Here is a 26,636-nt window from a genome sequence, read left to right as displayed (position 1 = left end):
TATCCCTATTGATTTTCGACCTAGTGATCGTCTAATACAACTTCACCTCTAAATGTACTAACTACAGTACTATAGTCTTTGAACAGTTTCCTCTTTCTTTTTATTTTCTACTCGAACAATTATTGTTGTTCGCTCACCCGGCGTAGAGTTTTATGCTGTGTCAGTGAGCAAGTGTAGAATCAGCACCGGTGAATAGCACAGGTGCCAGCAGCATTGAACACTGGTTGCGGCATCAGCATGCGGACGTGAAGTCAGCAGCAGTGAACATCAGCCGTTGCAGTCAGCAATGGTGGCGGGTTACTGCATCGGCATCGGCGGCTTGTTACTGTGTGTGTGAGAATTGCTTCCTCCTCACACATAAATCATCTTAATTGAAAAGTTGAGATCTTCCCTACGTTCTTTTGACGTTATTACCTTCTCCCCTCTTACATTGTGTTGCGTTCACAACTTTCTTCTTTGGTTCAGTAGATACAATGCAATTACTAGAAACAGTTTCTCAATCTTGTTATGCCTGGTTGCTATGGCAACTCCAATACCTTCTTCCCATTTTTGGCTTACAATTTCCCTTTTTCTTTGAGTCCTGTCATGGTTGCCACATTCTAACGCTTTCTTGGACGACAAGAGACAGTGCTGAGTTGGGTTGCACGTCTCGCATGTCTCTTCCAGTTGACTCATACGTTGTGCGTGCAGCCGATTCTCTTCTTTGGGTCATCAGCTACGTCGCTCTCACCATTTAATTCTTCTCCGAATACTTTATCAGGTTAAAGGGAATAATATTAACCAACTCTCTATTCTTGAAATAAATCATGTTCTCGTCGAATCTTTTCAGTTCAACAACAATATATTTTTAGCTCTCATCCCCAAAGTAACAATTATTCTATACAAGCTCCAGCTAGACAACTGGTTCCAAGATAAATGTCAGAATCGACAAAACACCCATACAATTGCATATGTGTTGCCCCATGCAGAGCCAAGACATGAAGTAAGAATCTCAATATATGCTTCATCTGTCTCTGACTTTTTTATATAAATTCCAAGGCGCTGCTCATCTGGCGCAGCTCCTGGCTTCTCATGACAGCTGTCCCTCCTGTGCACACAAATGTGTGTGGCACAGTAAAACAACGCTCTCACCTTCGTCATTAAAATATCGGTTGTTCGAGACGGAGAGCCTAGTGTTTCTAGAACTTATCCCAAGTTCTCGAAGCACTACAAGTTCTTATTTCTTTCCTAGTTTCTTTTGGAAATTCACAGTAGGGTTTAAACACAGTAGGATAGCTCAGAAGCTTCGTAAGTTTGTCAACGACTGTTTTAGACGATTGTGGAAATTAAACAGTAATCTGCCAGTGGTACAGCATCACTCATAAGTTCCGCTCTTTCAAATGACTGTTACACATCCAATCTCCATTTTGACGTACCTGCAAATGTTTAATTTCTCACTATGTATGTATAAAACTTACTTTTGGATGAGGAATCTGCAAGTTTCTATAAACTTCAATGCATCAGCAAAAACAATTGACATGTTGACAATACTTCCCTAACCATTGCACAGGAAACTGTGCACTGTTAACAGATTTCATTTTCAATAGGCTCTCAGCAAAACTGGGAAAGGAGAAGAATAAGAAGAAGAAGACGATGGAGACGAAGACTGATAAACACCAAGTCTTCAAATGTAAGTTGAGTGGTTTCCTTGTGGTACACTTCTGTCCAGTACGATAATTTCTCACAATAGTTGAGAACTTCTCTCTGTAACATATTATTTATTCATATACTCTCAATTTTTCCTGTTTTATTGATTATTTACTTTCTTTTGTTCATAACTTCTCTAAATCAGCATTTTGTAAACAGTATTGACTTGTTCCACGGTTGAGTAACCTTGGCACACACGGCACCAACAAATAAATATTAGAAAATACAGTTCTAAAGGCCTACCTCCATCTTTAGCCAATTTTTTTTGTTTTGTTTTAGGACACAAAAATAACTAACGTCGTATGCACCCATGTCAGAATCTTAGAACACTAATATGAAAAAAGAGTTAAAAAATGACTACATATTAAGCCTAATCAATGGGCGGAAAGAGAGCTAAGAACAAGGACTTCCTCTTGGAAAAAGGTCCATAAAATAAGCCGTGGAGACAACAGAGGTTCCAAACTAAAGATTAAACTCCTTTCACCATATTGTTACAACAGATAAATAGTAAAATACAGGTTTGCTAAAATGTACAATACCTCAGACAGCAAACATACATTAGAACATAAATGGTTAAAAAAAAGAGGCATTTGATCAGGAAATGGTGAACTGTCAAAGGTTGATGACAATTAACACAAAGTGGTGGGGAGTTACCACCTAACAAATGGTGATGGCTAAAACAGTGCCCAATATGCAACCTAGCTAAAATGGTCTTCTTGCAGTGAGAGAGCCGAGAGGAGGATGGCCAAACTGCTGGGAGAGGTTTAATTCCCCGGAGCTTGTTTCTGAGAGGGGAAGACCAGTGGTTATGCCAAAGTGACACCATCTGCTGACAGACAGCAACACAGATATCAGAAGCAATGGAAGAACTAGCAACCTTGACAGCACCATCAGCAGCCTCATTTCCTGTCAGATCAAACTAGCCAGGATCCCACATAAATGTCACAGTGATTCCCTTAAGATGGAGCAAGTGGAAGCTTTCTTGGAGCCGTTGCACAAATGGATGGAATGTGTATAGCACTCAGAGGCTCTGAAGGGTACTGAGAGAGTCGGAGCTGGAGCCGATAACACAACTGAAAAGCCTGTGTCACTGGCTGTACTGCGTGGCCTGATACAGGGTGAAGAGCTCTGCTGTAAATATAGAGCAGTGTTCCAGAAGCTGATACCAAAAATCATCTGTGCCAATGGCGAAGGCATACCACTACCACAGTCTGAGAGCCATCAGTGCCCACAACGGTACTATCACTATGTTCTGTGGAAAGGTTGAGAAACTTGCAGTGATAGATCTTATCTGGAGTAGGTTCCTTAGGAAGTGAATAAAGTCCTAGGTGAACACAGGCAACTGCACGAAGCCAAGGTGGTGAAGGGTTCACACCAATTGTGAAAGTGGCAGATAGCATGAAGTTAATTTGCCGGAGCAATAGCCGAAAGTGAACTCCACAAGGTAACGGAGAAGAGTGACATGCCCTATATTGGTGGTCAAGGGAGTCACTGAAGAGGGAGGCATAGGACGATTGGCCAGGCATAGCAGACAAACAGCATGCGTATCTGCTGAGTAGAATATCACACCAGTATGACAGCAGTAGTTCAGCAGCTTCTGCCTAGACACTCTCAACCGGGCTGGCGTAAAAAACACCAATTGTCAAATGGATTCCATGTTGGTGGATTGTATTTAGATAGCACAAGATGGGCAGATGCACTCTCTGGGACCAAGGTCCATTCTCCAATTTCTGGCCTGACTGTAGTGGACCATGTCAACGTGTCACTGTGGAGCTCATTGCAATCTCCAACACATTAGGCCACTATTTTGCATAGATTTTGATCTCTACCCACTATCACCCTGCCTTCCTCCATTGGAAACAAGTGGGGGTGGCTTTGGTGACATCCTTCTCCCCTGAGAATCATGAATTCTACAATGTCGCATTTACTATGAGGGAGCTAGGTCACGCTCTCACTTCATTCTGATTTTCCACCCCAGGGCTGGACAATGATGTCATTCAGATGTTGCAGCACATTTCTCTTGCAGGCAAGCACTTTCTGCTTCATACATACAATCTTATCTGGGCAGATGGCACGTTTCCCAGATGCTGGCAAGAAGCCACTGTTATACCCATACGTAAGCCCAGTAAGGACAAGCACCTTACTTCCAGCTAATGCCCCATTTCTCTCAACAGCTGCAATTACATGGTGATGGAACATATGATTCATGCCCGGTTGGTATGGTGGCTCAAGTTCCGCAATTTACTAACCGCTGCACAATGAAGATTCAGAGAGCACCATTCTGCAGTTTACCATCTTGTCAAATTATTATCCCATGTCACGAATGATTTTCTGCAGAAATTCCAGACTAAGGCTGTGCTATTAGATTTGGAGAAAGCCTGTGATCTGGAGAAAGCCTGCCGGACTGGTGTCCTCCGTACTCTATACAAGTGGAGCTTCCACAGCCACCTACCTTGTTTCCTTCTAGATTTTTTCATGGTCCTTGTCGGTTCTGCCATTAGGGAAAGCTTCAAGGCCACCATAGTCAGCATGGTTCCCCCATATTACAGCCAAGGTCAGCCACATACTGCCTCCAAACACAGCTTGTACATCACACATGAACTGCATTCGTAGTCCACGAAAAACATTTGGACCACCCATTAGCTGCTGCTTATTAAACTGACCAACCAAGTCAATCTCTATTGCTCTCAATGACTTGTACAGAGGAACACTGCACCACAAATGGCGACGATATGCACATCACACAGGCATTGCAGAAGCATGTTAACACAAGTGAACATAGCAAACAAACACCCAGCATCCGCACTCATCGACATTCGCAGAATGAATGACGCTCCGCGCTGCGGCGCAGGTCACTCCTGGCAGGCTGGAAGTGTGACGCTTATCGCTCCCCTCCACCGAGCCACAGGCGCTCCCGAGTCCTTATCGCTGACATCATGTCCATGTTATAGCACGGCCGGGGACAAGAAAAACTAGAGGCCCCGGCCCCCCTGGTGGCCAATAAAGCTAATGTACCTTTAAACAAAAAAGAGAGAAGAAGAATAAGAAGAAGATTGAATACGAAGACATTTTCTTGTATTGAAATTTCATGAATCCAACCATACTTAAAAGTAACAGTGATTCCAGTTCTGTGATTCCATGCACACACTGATTACTGTTATTGTTTCCAAGTCACATTGTGTCCCATCACTAAGTAACATACTGTTTATTGGATCCATAGACAATGGTACAGCACATGAGTGGAGTCAAATTTATATCACAAACATGGAAAACTATACCTATGTATAACAAATAGAATTTAGCAAATTATAATTTTATATTTCAGTATTGTTGGTCTTTGCCACATTAAATTACGATTTCAGAGTTCATTTCTCTCTTCTTCAAGAACATACTTTGTGGCTTACATATGCTAAATCTCATTGTGTACGCAGTATTCCATTGCAACTTGCCTTACACTGCAGTAGACATAAAATCATTTATACTATAGAAAGTTTTAAATCAAAAATTTAAGGTTTTTTAAAAATCTTTTTATTGCTTCTCTGTAAAGTTTGTAAAGTGTTTTTCCTAGAGGTCACGGCCCTATGTATGATGGCATTTATTTGAATTTCATGCTGTTGTGTGAACTCACATTAGAAGTTCTCTTTCCTTATGTTGTGGTTCAACCTCGTCTCGATACCTTGAGTATCGAGTACATATTTGAATTATGTGTGGCATAGTTCATTTAGGTATACATTTCAAAGTGTTAATATTTTAAGTGCTGTAAATGTGGGCCAACATGATTCTCTACATTTAAGGCTGCCTATCATTCTTATGCCTCTTTTCTGTATTTTCATTTGGAAGTGTCTCCCCACAGAATTATGGCACACCTTAATGTGGAATGAATTAATGCACGGTAAATCATTCTGACAATATCCCTGTGTTTCAGATAGTTCAATCTGAGCAGGACATACAGACTTTAGTCTTCCATTTTATATATTCTAGCTGGCTATTTCAATTTACGTTTTCATCAACTATTATAATCCCAAGAATTTTTTTGCATATGGAGGTTTCTGCTATAAATCCATCTATGTACACATTTATAGTTAAACTGCATTAGTTATTTAGTATGAAATTTGAATGAAGTGTTTTGACAATGTTGTTACACAAATTAATTTCAGCAAACCTTAAGATAGTTTTATTTACTCCCAAGTCTGCTTTTATTTCTAGATTTCCTGTGTCATTGTCCTTGAGTAGTTGGGTTGCACATCTGCGTAACTAACTATATTGCCATAACTGAGAAAGTTTGGGATGTGGATAGGTATAAAAATAAGACCAATGGGCCAAGTATGGGTCCCTGTGGGACAAAGTTTAATTCTATTTCAGATTTTATTCTTTCCTATCATTTCTGTAACTTTTACACATAGTCTTCTGTTTTTGTATATGACTGGATCTAATCTCCTGCCTGCCCTCTTGTATCATGTACATCTAACATTGAAACTGTTATGGTGTCAACAGTCAAAAGTCTTTATGTTTACACATTTATTTTTAGAGTAAGTTGTTTATTACATTCTCAATCATATATATGACTGCATCTATAGTAAGCATATATTCATCTTCCTGGAAGCCAAACTGCTCTCTATTAGTTACCTCATATTTCATCAGAAATGCATAATCTCATTTAAATATATATCACGTGACTGATAGAATGGCTATGAGCGTCTATAATTTTCCTTCTTTATATATTTGCTTCATGAGGGCTATCTTAAAGCAATCTGGAAGTACTGATTCTGTGAATGATGTTCGATTAGTTGCATATGAGGTTTCTTGAATTCCTGCATAAAATACATAATTTCCAGATATAGTATTACATTTTGTTTTAAGTTTTTATTATCTGTAGCATTTCTTCTTCTTGTCACTGGAAATAATGTCACAGTTTTTACATGATTACTTGTAAATGATTTCCAAGTGTTATTGTATCTAGAATTTTTCCTCTTAGTCCTCTTGGTCTATTGTGGCAAAACAATCATTGTTGAGACCCATGGTGCAACATTTTTTGGTGATTCTAGTATTAGTGTTTGTCACTAGTCCTAGTATATGAAGGTAGTAAGAAAAGGTATATATGTGTTATTTTATAAGCCAGTGAAAAAAAAATTTTTTTTCTACATTTCCCATCCTTCATTCCTAACTTTCAGCCTAAGTGCTGTCAGTTTTTGTTTCTCCTTTGTTGCACCTTTTTTTCTTGTGTTACAATAATTTAGGCTTATTTTTACTGCACTGCTGTTCTACAGCTGGTTTGAAAACTCCGCTGTTGCAATGAAAATCAAACAGCTTCCAGTCACCTCAGGACAATACAGATCCTTTATGGTTCTCTAGTGAATCTTATACCATTCTTCCTGCAAAAACAATGGCAACTCCAGGTAACAAAGATGGAGGTCTAAAGCGATCATGCACTATTCTCTACACAGAGACCACAAAGGCTCAATAATCTTGAGATCTAGTGATAGTCATGGTGACTCATCCTCATGCTCAAAAAACCAGTCCTTGATGTGAGCTGTGTGAACAGGGGCCCTGTCGTCTTTGAACATATGTGAAACAAACATTTTACCCCAGGATGGATCTGATCAGTTACAATGATCACACAATCCTTGACAATAAAGTGTCCTTGCAGAGTAACCATGGGGGCCATGGTGATATGGCTGCCCAAATCACCAACGCCGTCCTCTCGCTTCAGTCTTGGGACGTAAACTTGACCAGAAGTTGAGAACAGTGTGACAAGACTCATCTGACCATGTGACAATCTTCCATTGCCCCCATAATCCTGATTTTATGGCTTCAGCACTACGATTTCCCTTTACGGGAATATGCGTTGTTGACCAGTGGTTCTGGAATTCCAGCTCACCTGCAATTCTCTGCTTACTGAACACCCTTTGCGTGCACACACAGCCTTTTTTTTTTTTTTTGCTAGTGAGTTCACAAGTTGATATTTACTCATGCAATGACTTTTCCAACTGTCAATATTTTAGTTTTTCCTCTTCAATGGCGGTCACAAACACAAATACACTTTCTTCATTGAGTTCACCTTGTAACACAGTGGATGATGTTTTCCTGCTTTCCCTGTGTACAGTTCATATCTTCTATATACAGCCTCTGTTATTACCAAACACTTGGGATACTTTGATTACAATACATGTACCAAACAGTTGCCCATGTTCTAATTCACTTAGCTCTGGAATAATGCACTCACTGCTACAGATAACACTGCTCTAACCATGACTGACACTTGCAACATACTGGGAACATTGCACAGCTAGTGTTTGTGGTCAAATACAACAGTGTGACCCACAGGCTTGGCTAGCAACTGCATTTATGTTCAAGAATGTATGTCTTGCAGTATTTTCATATATTTGTACAAGTCCTGTAGATGTTTAATATGTACATATAATTTGCTACTGTAAGACATCTAGGAAAAGTTAGTCAATTCCACAATCAGCACATCACAGAACTGAGTCACCAACCACACCACAAGTCAACACTACTTTGTCCTGGCCTGCTGCGAGAATAGTTTCTCCCCACAGCAGCCTGAGGAAAACTGGCCTTCACATCACCACAGGCCAGTCCTGCTGCGACAATTTTCTGCGCAGCAGCTTGAGGATGAGCATCTTCACATTGCCTGAGGCCAATCCAGCAAGTCAGGTAAAAATAACACCACACAGAGAGCTACAACAGGTATAACATTTTAATGTTTAACCTGCATACATGGCAACTAAGGAATGCTCGATAGATAACAGTAGCTACACTAAGATCTAAAATTTCGAGCTCATTTGGTACACAAACAGATTGTTTGTTACAACGGCAAAGCGCATAATGTTAATGAAGTATATGTATTATTCTTTAAGATCTTCCATAAATGAATTATTGTCTGTCTCTTAGTAACATTAAAAGCATTCTGGCAATGTAACTACTGCGTTTCTATTATTAATGGGAAAGTCACGAGAAAAACAGATTTTCATAACTGTAATTGATGAAGTTTACGTACAATCGATTTCTTCTTCTTAAATTGTCTTACATATTTACGTTAAGTTATGAATGAGTACAGACATTGATGAACGTATATCACACGCATAACTAACCTCGCTACTTTCGGCGACTGCACCGTAAGACGCTGATCCATTGTCACACAATAACCTTCTTCGTTCCATTGTATTTCCAGCCACTGCCACAATTTACTGTGGTGTCTACATCTAGCTCACCACCTTGCCTACAAGTTGACGGCACATGACAACTGAATCAGCTGCTTACAGTAGCGCGGGTATTTTGAAAGACGCAAAAACAATCGCTGATGTAACACGTGACCTTGTACGAGCATCATAAATGTCGATACATACTCGGTGCTGCTTATTTATTCTAATTGCTTTTAGGCGCAATTGACATACTTTGGCTTCTTTCTGAAATATGTACTCGTCATCCTGACAATTAACGACTTGACATCCACATACAAAAAGGAGACCCTCCATGCCTGTACGCCGCACTTGCATGGTGAAAATCACAGAAAGTTCAACTGCCACCTATGCGAGGTGATTTATTCTAACTGCTTTTAGACGCTACTGGCATACTTTGGATTCCTTCTAAATATGTATTCCTCGTCCTGACAACCAGCTATTTCACAGCCACTTCTCTTTTATATGCATTAAAAGAAAGAAATAGAGACCCTCCATGCCAATACACCATACTTGTTGCATTGTGAACACTACAGAGAGTTCTACTGTCACCTATGAGAGGTGGTTAGTATCTCTAACGAGGAATATCACAAGATGCAGGACTTCGGTGTTGTCTGGACGTCTTGTTGCGATCACCAACTAGTGTGGCTCCATCGCCAAGGTAATAGAAAGCGATTAAAGAAAGTGGTTGTTGGTCAGAGGGAAAAAGCGGCACTGCAAGTATCGTCGGGGAGAAAACCTCTGCGACAGTCTGTACGGATAGTATGTAGAGCTAATGGCTGGTTTATGCTCCCAGCAGCAATAGTTCATGCACGGGTGTAAGAGTATGTTCATACTGGGCAGATTACCGTTGTTGCTGGGCACTGACGATATCTCATGGGTATAATTCATCTTTCTCTATCATTAGAGGACTAAAGGTTGATTATATTTCATTTGTAGCAAGAAGAGACAGCGGAATCATCATAATAATGTGAGCAAAGGGAGAAATCGGCACAATCAGGACCACCGACTCGTTGCTTACAGGATCGTGCATGACTATGAATCGATATTTCCATGCATGTATGGGCTTTGCAATGCAATGATCCTTTATAAGGCATCGGATTTTGTGTGATAAATTTAGGATAAATGCAGGTTCTATTATTGACGATGTGATATATACTTAAGGCTGCTGCAGTGGCAGCCAGTTAATAGCATCACCATATCAGCAACATCCAGCTTAACTCGTTGCTCACTATCGCAAGAAGCTGCAAAATTATTTAAAAATCAATGTTAGGACAAGGAATTATGATACTAGTAAATAAAAACATCATCTCCATCAAGTTCATAATATTAATCTAAGTACGAAAGCCAGAATGTAATCACCTTACGCTAGTGTTTCAGACAGAAGAAGTGCTACAAAGAGAGTGTTATAGAAAGATGAGTTTGATTCCCCAGTTGTACACACACACACGCACGCACACACACACACACACACACACACACACACACACGCACGCACACACACACACACACACACACACACACACACACACACACACACACACACACACACACACACATATATATATATATATATATATATATATATATATATATAGCCGAGCCTCAGGTACAGGGCGGGTCGCAGGTGGCGGATAGCGAACGATCCATCAGATATGGTGGACAGCTGCGAATAAGGGGAAACCCAAATAAGCTGTCCCGGACCGAGGCGGCAGCATCACGAGGGTGTGGGAGGGTGACTTTTGGCAAGGGTCACACTCATTCAAAAACCACAGAACCCGAAGACGTTGCTGTGTCATGGCGAGTAAGTGCCGCCATTACAATAAGCACTGTCAACACCCAAATCCAGGACGCGTCTGAAGTGGGAACCATCGGCATCCTGGTCAGCGTCTGTTCACACAATGTGCGGCTGGTCATAATGCGCCAGGAACTAACAATCCCTGGTTCTAAAAACCCAGTGGAAACACTGGACCAACTTGATTACAAGCAAGTATGACTCGTGCAAGTAATAACAACATTACCCCAGGTGGTAACCAATCCACCCATCAACAGATGGCAACCAGGAATTCGGATTCTGCGGAACCTGGACTTACACGATTACATCAGAGAAAGTCGGAGCTCTCTGGCAAACTTCCACTTAAAACACCTACATACATTGGAACCTTTAACATAAATACATTAATCCAACCAGGAAAACTTCTAAACCTTACAACAGAACTTGAAAAGCAAAAGATAGTAATACTAGCTTTACAGGAGACACGTTTTACAGATGAAGAAACATCAGATTATGGCAACTATCGCATCTTTAAGAGCAAGATGGATAAACGAATCGGAAGAGGAGCCCCCCATCTCGGGATGGCGTTTATCATACACAAGAGCGTGCTCAGCTCCATCAAGGAAGTTGCTCCCGTAAATAATAGGATAATGACGATGCGCTTACAATGTGCCAACAAAACATACACAATGGTTAATGTTCATGCTCCCACAAACGGAGACAACAAGAAAAACCCCATAGAAACAGAAAAGTTCTGGGAAAATTTGGAGAATATAATGGCCAAGATTCCAAAAGATGATACAAAAGTTCTACTCGGCGATTTTAATGCCCAAATTGGTAGAGAGAAAATCCACCAAAAAACCGTAGGCAAATATCCTGCACATAAATTTACCAATAAAAATGGTACAAGGCTCGTCGAACTATGTAAGCAGAATAACCTGAAGATAATGTCAACATCTCTAAGAAAATGTCCAAGAAAACAAAAGACATGGAGATCTCCTATACAACAAATTGGCGAGTTTCAAATAGATCATGTGGCGATTTCATACCCAGTACAAAAAGAAATTTACGACGTCCAAGTACGCAGAGGAGCAAACATTGATTCAGACCATTACCTAACTAGAATTAAAATCAAGTTTACAGCACGAAGAAGTCATCAGAAGAAAACAGAAATACAGAAATATGACACCAAGAAGATTAAAGAATCTAAAGTAAAAGAAGAATGGGAGAAGGAAAAGGCAAACACATGGGAAGAATTTCATTCTAAAATCACGCGAATAGCTAAGGAAACTATTCCCTTGAAAAAGATATTCAAACACCCTTGGTGGGATTCAGACTGTGAAAATGCATTGGAAAGGAGAAAAAAGGCATTTCAAGAATATAACAGTAAAAAATCACAAGAAAGTCTACATTTATTTAACGAGGTTAGAAAACAGGTTTCAAAATCTATTAGGCAAGCAAAAAGGAAGTACACAAAGGCACAACTGGATGCCATAGAAGAACATTTCCAAAACTATAATACAAGAGACTTCTACAGAACTTTCGCAGATAAAATACGAGTATATATCCCTCAAAATTTATGTTTCAGAAAACCAGATGGTAAATTACCCCTAACAAACCAGGAAAACTGTCAAGTATTGGCTCAATATTTTTCTAACCTACTAAATTGCCCAGAACCTAGTTTAAGGTTTCCCAAAGAAATCAGTGCCAACGCTCAACCGGATTCATTACCACCAACACAGGAAGAAATCAAATGTCGCATTAAAAACTTAAAAAATAATAGAACATCTGGCGAAGATGGCATTGTTGCAGAGCTATTAAAAAACCTAGGACCAAAGACGTTGCAAGAGCTCACAAAAATAATAACAAAAATATGGGAAACAGAAAAATTACCAGAGGATTGGAAATGTGCCTTTATCCACCCGTTACATAAAAAAGGAGACAGAACAAATGTCAATAACTACAGGGGAATCTCACTTTTACAAGTCACCTACAAAATTCTCTCAATATGCCTTCTGAAAAGAACACAAGAGCAGCTGGAACGCCAAATTGGTGATTATCAAGCAGGCTTCCGCCCCGGTCGCTCATGCATAGAACAAATATATAATTTAAAGACAATATTAATACACAAAGCAATTAGAAATGCCCCCATAATTTGTACATTTGTAGATTTTAAGAAAGCCTATGGCTCAATTGACTGGCAATCTTTGTTTAACATTTTAGAGGAACTTGGACTTGACTCCAAAACACTAAGGCTTATCAAAGAATCACTGACAGACACTGTATCTAAAGTTAAATTCAGGGGAGAAAGCTCTGAACCTTTTCTCATAAAAACTGGAGTACGTCAAGGTGACGGGCTATCTCCACTTCTGTTTAATATAGTCCTGGATAAAGTCATTAAGGAATGGGAAAAAGAATTAAAAAATCAATCCTACTGGAAACCAATCCATCTTGGTAGAACCAAAGACAACGTGGAGATATCTTGTTTAGCATTCGCGGACGACTTGGCCATACTTGCAGATGATAAAGAAATCGCCACCAAACAAATAGAGATCCTTAAGGAATGTGCGGATAAAGTAGGTTTACAAATTTCGTTTCAAAAGACAGAATTTTTCTGTACGAAATTCCATATACACAGTTTGAACACAAAATATGGAAAAATAAATAGAGTAAAACATTTTAAATACCTAGGTGAAATTTTTGAGCCAACCGGAGGAGAGAAAGTTGCACAGAAGATCAGACAACAGAAAATGAAGAGAGCATATGGTATGAAATATACAATAAAAAATGCATCTCCTCGAACACAAAAATCAGACACTACTGCGCAGTAATTAAGCCAGCAGCACTATATGCTAGTGAAACGCTCACACTCCACACAAAATGTGATTTAGAAAAAATACTAAAAGAAGAACGCAAAATTATGAGAAAGATTTTAGGTCCAAAATTAACAGAAGAAGGATACCGGATACAATCAAGAAGAACCACAGAAACTATATCAAACCTGGCAGCAGACATAAGAAGGCGAAGATTAAAATTTTATGGACATGTCACTAGACTTCCCCCCACACGACTCACCAACAGAATTCTCACTTACATAGAAAAAGTCAAATCAACAACACCATGGATTAGCCAAGTAAAATTAGATTTACAAAAAGTAAATATTGAACTTAAAGATGTCAAAGATAGAAAAACTTTTAGAAATAAGGTGGAAAAGTGGATTGTATTGTCGGAGAAGGAAGCACTAAAGGGACCAGGAACAAAATGGACAGAAGAAAGAAAAAGAAAACATGGAGAACGAATGAAAGAAGTATGGAAGAAACGACGTCAGAAAGCTTTGCGTGATCCTTCGGGGTCCATTCGCGATAAGTAAGTGTATATATATATATATATATATATATATATATATATATATATATATATATATATATATATGTGTGTGTGTGTGTGTGTGTGTGTGTGTGTGTGTGTGTGTGTGTGTGTGCAGCTTCCTTGCTGTTGTCAGTTTGTGGGCTGCATGAGCACAACTGGCGTGCCATTCAGATTTACTGCGATATATGAGATCGCTGATGTATTGTCTGTGTGCTTAGTTTAAGCTTGCCATAGGTGTTGTAGGGTGTATAATAATTAGGTGTTATTTATTGTTGTTCAAAGGAGAAAGACTTATAATAGGTTAAGTGAACATTTTAGAGACTTTAATACTTTAAGCCACAGTATTCGGAAGCGGCAGCAGCCGAACAAGGAAGGCCGACATGTGTGTGACATTGGTCACGTTTCTGCTCAGCGTGAGAAGGCCGATAACCAGTGGATTTTGCACAGCAGCTGTCAGCACTTCGACAGATCAAAGACCGAGCAGATGGGCAATGCTTCCTTGGAGAACAACGGCCAGCGCTGTTTGCATATTGATGGTCAATGCTCCAGGAACTGCCAGCTTAATGAACACACGTGCATGACATATCTGGCGATGCAGAGGAGATTACAGGGCGATGCCCGACCACACCGACATAGAGGTAAGACAATGGAAAGCCAGCATGTGTGTCGACATCGATCATGTTTCTGCCCAATGTGAGAAGCGTAGATCAACGACCAAAAAGTCAGTCGCCACCCTAGAAACTTGGCGACACTGGCAAAAACACCAAATAAATACCTCCAACAAATGGGCTTGAGGTGGTGCTTTGAAGAAGTCCTTCGATGGGAGAAAGAAGACTCAAAGAAATGGCTAGTCAGCGAACGTCGTACTTCGCTACAACGACTTAGTTGCTATGCTGCACCAATAAGTCAACGCAGATAATGCCATTCCAGATGTTACCAGAAATAAGTTCCTGTGGTACCTACCCAGGTAGGTGGTGAGGGCGAAGGGACTGCGGCCTCAACAAATGGGTCACCTGTGAACTTAAAGATTGATGAACTCCGCCAGAAGACGCCGAACCTGTGGGACACTGGTTTGATACCGGGTTGGAGCACCCCACGCCATCCTGTAGCCACTTGTTAATAACGCAACGAGCGAATTCACAAGAAGGCAGCCACCGCTGCTGTGAGTCATAGGCACTCTACTGAATGGTGGAATACACTGTCACCGTTGGCGTGCCACTGCAACACGAGCTGTCACAGCATCAGCTGTTACCAAAGTCTGCATGTCACGCCGCTCGGCCACCATGAGGAACTGAGCGAGTTAAAATACAATGTATTAGTCTGTTTGTATAAAGGGACTTATATCTCAATAAATGACTGTTATTGGAACCACCAATGTTTTACTCACACCTCACCAAACGAGCCCACTCCGCCGCCCACAATGTGTCGCTTTCCTACCTGCCATCCCTGACAAAATAATGACCTTTGTTCCCATCTGTCACTGACGCTCAATATCTAGTGTCACTTAACCCTGACCTGCTACAGTTGTTAAGAATCACTAAGGCATAGTGGTTTTGGGCAATTATGCTTCCAATTATGGTTATGACCACAGTTACCCACATCTGTGAGTAAGGGATTGTTTGAATGTCTCTAGTTCCTGTACAATTGTGTGGCGAATTTCTTGAATATCTCCATCAGGGTCTCAAGTAAGAAGTCATTGTGCATTTCCATGGCGTGTGTATGAAGAAGCAGTGTTTATGATTCGTCGAACCTTGGTTCCATATGACCTCTAGATGGCGCAGATGTGTTGGAGATGCATAACTTCAGACTGGAGCTGCGAATGTCATCATTGGTTTAATAGGGGTAATGTACATGGCCCGTGATACCCTTCTGTTTAGTGTACTTTTGCTGTTAAGCGTTGTACAGAATTGGTTAAGCCCTACAAGTGCTCTGTTGGCAACATATTTTATGTGGTCCATTCAAGCCATTTTCCGATCCAGCCACACACCAAAATACTTCCCTGTGTCGGGGCTGTACGCCTCTTTACATAATAGTCAGTTATACATCAGCGTCAAGTGGGTGACCTACATAGCAAAATTACAGGGGCCACTCCAGCAGACTACAGCCATAAGGTTTTTGCAGTAGTAGGTCATAACATTCCATTGTATTGCAATCCTAAACACAGCTCAACAGTGCGTTTAAAGAGACAAAGCTCTCTTCATCAGGTTGTAAAACTTAGCTCAGAAGGTTTTACACACCTGCTGAGCCAGCAGGTGGCAGTGTGGTCACCACAAGAGGTCACTGGTCCTGTCAACTGCATTGAGATTTGTGACATCCCAACATTGACATGTCATCGCCACAAGGTCACTACATAACACTGCCTACCCACAGCCAACAAATCAAATGCACATCTGTTGTTTGCAGTTAGTAGTTCAAGCTGCCAGCATAGTTACTGCACTGAAACAGCTTAAACATCATGAATAAAATCAGTCTCGTAACTTTTAGGACAAACAGTGGATGAAATAAACGAGTCCATACTAGAAACCAGTCTCTCTCAGTTTACTGATGAGGCCATTCCACCTGAAATGGTTGAAGGCCTTTTCGACGTGCAGGAACACAGCCTCCATTGTCTCGATAATGTTGTAGCCATCTGTTATACGTTCAACTACACTGAGGGGTTGTTGTGTTATCGAGTTGTGATTTCTGAAGCCGAATTGCTCTGGCATCAGTGTGTCATTGTTAGTGCAATGCCTAGTCATTTTAGAATCACCTTCTCAAGAATTTAGCTCAGCAATCTGAGAAAGCTAATGGTCGATAATTTGTGGGGGGTAGTGGTTTTCCTCTGGCTGCCTAAACAACAGTGACATTGCTCTCCTTCCAAAGGGCAGGCAAGTGTTGGTTTCAGAGGATGATATTCGCAATATGTGTTAAGTATTCGACAGCTTTATTCGTGGACTCCTTGATGACAGGGTTTTTTATGCCATCTGGACCAAGAGCTTTCATATGTGAGGTGAGCTCAATAGCCCATGTTCTCTTGTGTATGGTAGCACATCCAATTTTGTTGTCCGCTGGCTGAGCTGGAATTCATGACATATCACGGTCCATTTCAAATGTGAATACAGAATCTGAGGGATTAAGGATCAGCATGAAAAACGCTGCTAGTGTTCTGGCCATTATTTTCGCCTTCTGCTTAGTAGATCAGGTAGGTCCATGCTCTTATAGCGTCGGTGTGTAGTGTATGTCCGCGATGAAGTGTTGAGCTGGGTTCCACACACCTGAGCACATGGTACACAGCTCAGCGAGCTTCTTGTACCATTGTGCGTTTCTGAATCTTCATAAAATAAAGCCTAAAAAGACCACTAAGTACGAAATTCACTACCATAAAATGAACGAGCGTGGCATTAATAGGATATTAGCAGACAAAGCTACTGCTCCCTTCCACCACCGTCAAAACTTTCTTCTCAAGAAACTGTGATGGTCTCGTGCCGTTTTGTTCCTTTGAGAGCCTGAGTGAATGCCACGATTTGAAATGCATTCTGGAATGTTTTGAGATTTCGTTCTGTAAAGGATAAATAGACCTACAAACTGCAATGGTGTCGTGAGCAGCCACTTGCTTAAAACTTGGAGCTGGAGTTTGAGCAAAATTATAAAATCTGTAGGTGTAGATCGCATCTGCTTAGGCACATTATTGCATGTGGATCAGAAAACACCAAAAATTTGAAATGTGAAACATATAACTGTTTACTTGGTCTAATATTTCTCCTCTTTGTAAGCACACTGAGTCCTAAAATGATTGATGTGCATGAGTTCTCTAGAAAGTTCATTGCTGAATTTATCAAGATATATTGAAATCACAAATGTTTGTTGAAAGTTAAGAAAAAGTGAATATATTGATCAGCACAAGGAGGTGGCTTGTTATAATTTTAGAAGTCTTTAAAGATTTTGTGGCAAATTTTGAGACAGGGAACTGAAAATATCCAGATACTCATAAACAAAGTAAAATATGACTCACGGGCCATTCCAATAATTGATTTGAGTATTTGGAGTTCCAAACACTCCTAAATTTTAAAAATATTATCAGTGACTTGTCACACTCGATAGATCATATAAATGAATTACTTTAGTTGACATAATGAAATGCTTCTTCAGAAAAGTGTATACAGTTTCGTATGTTAGGTGTTATTTTCGTCACTGCTTACATACACGTTACAATCAAATAGTCAAAAGCTTTAAAATTTCATTCAATTGGCAGGAACTGTTCATTTGCAGCCAATCAGTTGGTGAATCTACTATTATATTTTGCAGCATTGTGTGAGTAGCTACAAGTGTCAGTAGATATTTGACCATCTCCATGTATATTAACAAATGATTCTGCCAGTCGTTGGGTTTGCCCAACAACATACAAAAATAAAATAATATGTAAAAACTGGCTTCTATTAAGAAACCACTATTTTGAGCATTTAGGTAATTCTTTCTGCCTGTGAGATCTTTCACATTTAAAAAAAATTGCAAACACTGGTCACAGAACAGTTTTATCCATTACAGGTCAGTGTACCGAACTGAAATGTCCTTTACTAGAATGTAGCTGCTTATAGTCCAAGGCATGGTGGGTAAATGCAGACTGAAACTACCAGACGTAAATCCACGAAATTTGCGGTGATTTATTTTATGGACAAACATTTGTGCAGATATATTCACAGACAGAATGTTGCATATGTATTGACTTTGATACACTAAAGTCAAATTTCTGTTGGCACAACTTTGAAAATGCCACCAGCTGAAATCTAATGAATTAGCAGGAATGCAACTGCATAGTCTACAATAATAAAATTGCACAGCAGCTAAGTAAAAGGAATTCATAATGAGAAGGTATTTGAAGATTTGCAGAGTGAGAAGATGCCAATGTCATGAAATAACATTTTTATATTTACAAAGGAATTCATAATGAGAAGGTATTTGAAGATTTGCAGAGAGAGAAAATGCCGATGTCATGAAATAACATTTTTATATTTACTAAATGACTAGATTATTTGAGTATAGTACCTTCCTTAACAATCGTTGACTTGAGGCTAACTATATAACTTTTAGAGTAGCTCCCTCCGATTTTCTTTATACTGTCGTGATCAGGCACTGTAGTAATGATATTACTGACAATATACAGTGCTCAAAGTTTTTATGTTAGTGGTAAGTTCACTAGTATATGTTTACTCTTTGGGACTGCAGTAGTTCACAAATACACTTTGGGGTCACCAATAACCCCAGTGTGATCGAAATACGTAACATGATCGGAAGCAACCACATCACGCCGTTTCGACCGCCATGCCAACCATGCCAACTGCATCATGCTACATGTCTGTTACAGGTCCCATTGTCATATCCCCATGACGGACATACCACCTAACATGGAGCCGTCTGCAGACACAATAATCAGCATAGTCTCTATTAAACCCCCACAGTTCTGGCAGCAAAGCCCTGTTTTATGGTTTACGCTGTTTAAAAGTAAGTTTGTGTCGGCGCAGCTCACAGTGGACGAGACTAAGTACAGCTATGTCGTTGCAGCACTGATCGAGGAAATGGCTATGGTGGTGCGAGACATTCTGACTGTGCCGCCGAGCACTGTTTGATATGTGACAGTCTTCTGCTCTAGACACCCACCTGCCACAATCCAAGGCAAAAAGGCTTGAGAAATTGTTGTGTACAGAGGAGCTGCGAAATCGCACACTCTCGCAGTGGCTTCGTCGCCTGAAGATGCTTGCGAGTAATGCCATTAGCGATGGTCTACTATGGAACACTCGGTTTTGCGCCAACCACCTGAGGTGCAGGAAACATTACAGTATGCATTGATTTTCATTTTAGATCTATGACAAAAGTTCGATTGACAGTTCATAGCGGCAGACATGGAACACGCATTTCTCAGGTCCATTTTCTTGTCATTTGATAGTCTTTCACAAGACCTCAAGCATCACTATCTCCTCGACACTACTACCAGTTTAACCAGCCATGGAAGATTATACTGTATCACGAGTCCGACTGTACGTGCTACCACAGGTGAATAGCTTTATGTAGTGCTTCACAAGCAGTTCCCAGAACTTACTTGACATAAGCCCATGCTAATGCTTGTACAACGTAACACGTTGCACTATGTAATCACTACCCCAAGACTAGAACTCAGCCTCATCGATTAACATCTGAGAAATTAAAGTTAACGAACCAAGAGTTTTCATCCATATTGGCACGAGGAATTAGTTGACACTCAAGCAGTAGCTTGGCCATGTCATTACTCGCCGTAGCAAAGAAGAAAAATGGCTGGCGTCCATGCAGTGACTAACGACAACTCAATTTGAGGAAAATTCCAGAGAGGAATTTAGTACCACACACTGAGAACTTTGCACAGCATACATGGCAAATGCATCTTTACCACTGATGATATAGTGTATGCGTATCATTACATACACATTATACTCAGAGATGTAGACAAAATTACTGATATTACTCTGTTCAGCCTCTTTGAGTTTATAAAAATACCATTTGGACCATCCAACACTGCACAACATTCCAACATTTCATGGATGAAATAAAATATGGTCTTGATTTCTCCTACGTTTATGCTGACCACTTTTGGTGATGTCTGTTTCGAAATCAGAGCATGTGGAGGGTTTGTACGAAGTCTTTAACCGCCTTCGTTAACAGGGACTGTTTATTAACCCTTCAAAGTCTGTATTTGGAGCAACGAAAGCACAGTTCCTCAGATATGAGGAAGTGGAAGCCATACTCAAATGCCATCTGGGCACAGTCCAAGAATTGGTTTCAAGCACTATATATTTCTACTGCTATTTCACATATAACCACACACAGTTGGCAGCTCCATTAAACGACTTGTTGAGAGGTGTTCCGAAACTGAAGGATGAAATCTTGTGGACCATTCAGACTGTACCAACTTTCGCAAAACAGAATCGAAATCGCTGAAGCTGATGTTAGTGAACCTGGTCGCTTAGGTCCCCCTTGCTGATGATGTGTCAGCAGTAGCGGTATGTGCTGTACTACAGCAACAAATAGACCAGTCTTGGCACCTCCTGTGTTTTCAACCACAAAGCTTCCACCAGTACAATAAGTCTAGTCCACATATTATCGTGAGTTTTGTGAAGCATATGCTGCCATAAGTATTTATATTCATTGATAAGGTCAGTGATATACGTTTACTCTTTAGATTTGTAGTAGTTATTCCTTGATCTTCAATAATAAAGGTTGTATGATATCTGGATACATAGCGTTATGAGTACTACAGTCCTAATATAGCACAAGTATGCAACGACACTTGCAGGCTTTGAACGCTAGCGCCCACATAACATTTTCATAAAGCAGTACAACACAGTTCTCAAATAGAAAATCGAAAAAAATAACTTCAGATGATATCTGAGCCTTTTAAGTACAAAAAAATTGAAAGTGCATAAAGAAATGATTGGAAGCCAAACATGTAGTTAAATCGGATTTATAGAATTCCATATTTATTATTGAATGCAAATGATAATTAACAAAATATGGAATAACATTTTAAAAAATCGTTTATTTTTAGTTGTTATTGGTATGAGAGTATTCACAATAAAGTGGAATTTGATACAAAAATGCAAAACATCAAACAGAGAACCAAATAAATTTTTATTTCTAGTGTTACTGGTGTGTCTCATTTTTTCATTTATCAGAAAGGCATTTTGCATGTCTTGATCAATTTTAATTTATTTTCATATGACAAAAAAGATGTTATTGTTATTACCAAATTATGATTCCATGTTAATAAATATGTAATTTAAAAAGTATGCTGCTAGCAAAATTCAGACCAGTGATTTCATGACTACAGTTCAGTTATGCTAGACGATAAGCTACTGACCAAATTATTAACATTTTTCCAAATCTTTGTACATAGCAGCACTTGGAACTCTAAACTTCAAAGCTGATTTCTTCGACTTTTTTTCGGTACTGCATTATACTGCTTTAGAAAATAGATGTCAGGACACTGACCTCGGAATTTTGTAAGTGTGAAGTAAAGTGAAGGGGGCCTGTTTATGAAGTCCCCTTGTATGGCCAAGATCAAAGTAGTGTTTTTCAAGATACTTTAGTCTTTTTTTCGTTAAAGTTATTTTTATGGTAAATGTTTTGGTTTACTCAAGATACACACGTGAATTCGTAACTGTGTATCGCAGTTTCCATGTGAGATAACTAGCTGAAGAGTATTTTTGGAAACTAGTTTGAATTTCTTGATGTTAAGTAGTCGAAGTTCTTCTTGTGATAACTATTTCGATTTACTTCTAATAAGTCCATATACTTTCTTTTTAAGAGGTGGACCCCTCTACGTCCACCCTGGCATAATGGCCAACACAAAAGGTCTACTGTCATCTTTGCATAATGGTTAGTTTTCACTAAAGTGCTGTTTCGCAGGATGTGGGTATTGTGATGGTTGTGTACACCTGGTGAAGGTTAACCATTAATACATGATCATCTGGAGATAGATTGGGTCGAAAATTGAAAGAAGGATAGTGGTTTAAAGGGCAGAAGGAGTGAAGTGCCAAGGCAAGTGCCAAGGGAAAAAAACCTTTGCGATAGTTGGGTTGGGTAGTAAGAGCAGTAGTGGATATCTTGCTGACTGCAACATGTCAAGCAAGGATAGGTTAAGTTAATAGCAGGTATCACGCAAGCGGATACTGTGTCAGGGTCACCTGTTCATCATAAGAGATCAATCAGTTACAGTGCAGTCGCACAGTGTGCTGCTGTTTGAGCTGTGTAGGCCCCCTGCTGCACAACATCAGTAGTAACTGGGCATGGGGGAAGGCCCAGAGCGGCCATCGGTGACTGGTGGACGTGCTTTGTAGCCAAGTGACTAGATATGTATGGCCATATAGTGGCACCACTCCTCCTCTATCGGATGCATTGACAGGCTCAATGAGGATCGCCGCTGTGTCTCCCCTGTGTAGTGGACGGTGCAGCTGACACCCTTGAGAGTCCTGATCGCTGCAGCAACCCACTCATCAGAGCAGAGTTGCTTGGAGCCGATGGGTTTCAGTGCTTTTGTGCCAGCACACGTGTTCTCTTTTGATCCGTCTGTCGCACTGTGTTTCTTCACTAGCTGCTCCGTGGGTGTAGCGGTGGCAGATGTTGTCTCTCCTCCTGTGGCGTCTGCATGGAGGTCGTATGCCAGCTGCAAGTGCAGTTGTCGTAGCTGGCTGCATGCCTCCTGCCTCTCTGCAGACAGGGTGGCCTTAAGAGCTCTCTGTATCCATGGCGGCTTTGAAGGCCGCAATCGTCTCCTCTGTAGTGGCCCCCAGCATGGCGCGCACCTCCTGCACTTGTGGCGCCTCCTATTTTACCGCCGGCGGCCAGTCCCCAGCGTTACTCTCGCTTGCGCGGTATTCCGACCCCCTGTGGGCACTGGAAGCTGTCTTTTCGCCTGTCAGTTTCGTCTTCATTCGGCAGCGCTTAAGGCGCCATCGTCGTCTCATCTTGGCTTGTGTTTTGTCCCCAGTGCAGCTGTCGTTGGCAGAGGCCGGGCAGCCACGCCACTTGGCCACATGTGGCCTGCTGCAGTGAGCACAACTTTGCATCGCTTCTCGTCGTGTGTCGCAGACTCGGATGTCCCACTTGCCACACCGCGGTGAGTTGCAGCAGTATTTAGCCACGTGCCCCTCAGCCTGGCACCTAAAGCACTGGCGCTCAGGGTCCGTGCCGAGGAGAGCTTCAATGGTCACAGGAAAGCCTAAGAGTTTCCTTAACCAAAAGATGTCGCTGCCATACGTCGCAGTTTGCACGACGACGACGTATAGCGGCGGTCGCTTTTTGTTCGTCCGATTGTGTAATTTTGCAGTTGCATCCCGGAATCAGGCACGCAACAGCCCCTCTTGGACCGTCTTCTCGTCGCAGATCCAAGGCAGCCCTGTGAGCAGAGCCTTCGATGGCTTCTCGCGTTGTTTTGGCGGGGTCGTCTTCTTCCCAGTAGGTGGATCAACGATGTGGGCGGCCACAGCGCTCTTCAGCGTGCTGAGGTCGGCCACGTTCGCTGCCTGCAGCTCAACGATGACGTCTGAGTCGACAGACTCCACACCGACTTCTTCTCTGCAGCAGTCGGCTATAACATCATACTGTTCTGTCCACGACACTCTACTGCACTGGATATACAGAGGTGGGACTGGCGCATGAGGATCGTAGCACTTCCATACCACATTCCTAGTGGCGTGCCATGTCGAAAGCTTCTTCTTAGTATCTGCTTTCTTCTTCTGGACGTTTTGCTCATGCTATGTCGTAATGACAACGCACGACAGTTCGCTTTGCGTCATGCCACAGCTCGAGCACAGCATCACAGCTCCTCTTCTGGTCAAGCTCAGGTAGCACACACGACCAGTGATGCACACACATCCCCACTGCTAGAGTGCAACTCCATATACATGGACCTTTTTGTTACTTTAAGTTCTGTAAAGCAACCACGGTTTGCAGTAACATACAAGAATATACACAACATACGCATCTGAAACAAGAATAAGAACCATTGGTAGAATCAACCATAAGGATTATAAATATCATCTTAGGCATGTATTCTTTTTTATAACATTCCCATTAGAGTCAGTGCCTATAGAACATTGATACTATCAGTCAAATTTCTTAATTATTTGTGAATTAGTCAACATATCAATGAGCAGCTCCTCTGCTGGGATTTGTTTTACTATAACCTGAGTGCGGCCTACTTTTCTTTAACAATATGGCGACTGATTCGATATGTTTGTAACATTGTTTTAGTTAAGTCAGCAACATTAGTTAAGTCAGCAACATCTTTGCTGGCAGGGGTGGCCGAGCGGTTTCTAGGCGCTACAGTCTGGAACCGCGCGACCACTACGGTCGCACGTTCGATTCTTGCCTCGGGCATGGATGTGTGTGATATCCTTAAGTTAGTTAGGTTTAAATAGTTCTAAGTTCTAGGGGACTGATGACCTCAGAAGTTAAGTCCCATAGTGATCAGAGCAATCTGAACAATTTTTGAGCAACATCTTTGTTATCACACTAAGGTTTAATTGGGCCACTTTCATGCCCTGGAGAGAATTTTTTTCTATCCTCTGTGGTGAGAGTGCTTTTGACAAGCTAAGGTCATGGTTGTGTACTCTGATTCAGTAGTTGATAGACCTACTGTGGGCTGTTTCTCCCTGCACTAGTAAATTACAGCTACTTGTGATTTAAACAGAAAACTAGTGACTGGCCTCCTGTCCTCTTTGTCCCCTGTCCAGTGTGCATCACCATATCTAGTGACATTGTGGTTCTCTCCCCTAGGAAACATCAGCTTCACATCCTGGATTTCTTTCCGGTATCTCAGGATTCTCTTAATTACCTGCCATTAAGGCATGCCTGGATCACTACTGAAGCGAATTACAACTGTGATTGCATTTGTGAGATCAGTTCTTGTTCCCAGTTCTGTATACATAAAACTGCCTACAGCTTCTCTGCAGGGAATATTTCTCATGGGTACTTTCTCTTCCTCTTTCTTGGGAATTACAATGTGTGCAAGTACTTGACTGTTGTCCAAAGGTGTCGATGTCAGCTTTCACTTTGTGTTTGTTTAAGATTTGTTCTATATAATGAGACTTCTCCTAGCTCTTTCATTTTAAACTGTCCTTTGACAGACTTTGAAGCTTTCCTTTCTTGTAGCTTATTATTGAAAATTAATATATCACCAACATAAATTGTAACAACATGTTATAATTGCAATAATATGTTATTTCCATCATTCTTCTGATAAACGCATGGATCTGTTGCACTTCTTTTAAAGTTAAAGTTTAAGAGTATTTCATTTAGCTCAATATTACAGTTGTGATTATCTTGTTTTGATCAATTAACTGCTTTCTTAAGTCTCATGATAAAATTGTCCTTAGCACTCCTAGTGCCAGTACATGTCTCTGGGATTGTGACATAAATCTCCTCTTTCAAATCACCAGTAACACTGTCTAAGTGATCTATTTCTAGGTTATGTTTAATAGCTAAACCAAACATGTATCTTAATGAAATGTAGATGATTAATTGAGATATGTCTCTTTGTAGTTTAAAATCTTTGTTTGCAGCCTTTAACTACAAGCCATGCTTTGTATCTCAAAATGTATTCTTGGAGATCCTTTTTAGTTTTGAAAATTCATTTGGCGTCTTTTGGCTTTTTACATGAACGTAAAAGTGCCTTTTCACATCCAGAATGAAATTTTCACTCTGCAATGGAGTGTGCACTGATATGAAACTTCCTGTCGGACTGAAAATGTGTACCACACCAAGACTCGAACTTGTGACCTTTGCCTTTCACAGGTAAGTGCTCTACCAACTGAGCTATCCAAGCACGACTCACGACCCTTCCTCACAGCTTTAATTCTGTCAGTACGTCGTCTCCTACATTCCAAACATCACAGAAGCCGTCCTGCAGACCTTGCAGAACTAGCACGCCTGCAAGAAAGGATAATGCAAAGGCATGGCTTAGCCACAGCCTCGGGGATGTTTACAGAATGAAATTTTCACTCTGCAGCGGAGGGTGCGCTGCTATTAAAACTTCCTGGCAGATTAAAACTGTGTGTCGAAACTAGACTCGAAATCGGGACTTTTGCCTGCCAGGAAGATCCGTA

The 26,636-nt window shown here is 40.9% G+C and overlaps 1 protein-coding gene across 2 annotated transcripts in view; it reads right to left on the bottom strand.

Moving 5' to 3' along the window:
* LOC124774890 (H(+)/Cl(-) exchange transporter 7) overlaps positions 1–8,998 on the bottom strand; it is a 184,689-nt gene extending 175,691 nt beyond the window's left edge. For both annotated transcript variants that reach the window (XM_047249546.1, XM_047249547.1), the window contains exon 1: positions 8,796–8,998. In XM_047249546.1, coding sequence (XP_047105502.1) covers positions 8,796–8,864 — 69 coding nt within the window. In that variant the 5' untranslated portion in view covers positions 8,865–8,998. The remainder of the gene's footprint in view (positions 1–8,795) is intronic.
* Positions 8,999–26,636: the final 17,638 nt, after the last annotated feature.

Source organism: Schistocerca piceifrons, chromosome 2 (genome assembly GCF_021461385.2).
Source record: "Schistocerca piceifrons isolate TAMUIC-IGC-003096 chromosome 2, iqSchPice1.1, whole genome shotgun sequence".
Lineage (NCBI taxonomy): Eukaryota > Metazoa > Arthropoda > Insecta > Orthoptera > Acrididae > Schistocerca > Schistocerca piceifrons.
Note: the sequence above shows the minus strand (reverse complement) of the source record. Positions and strands in the feature narration are given on the sequence as shown.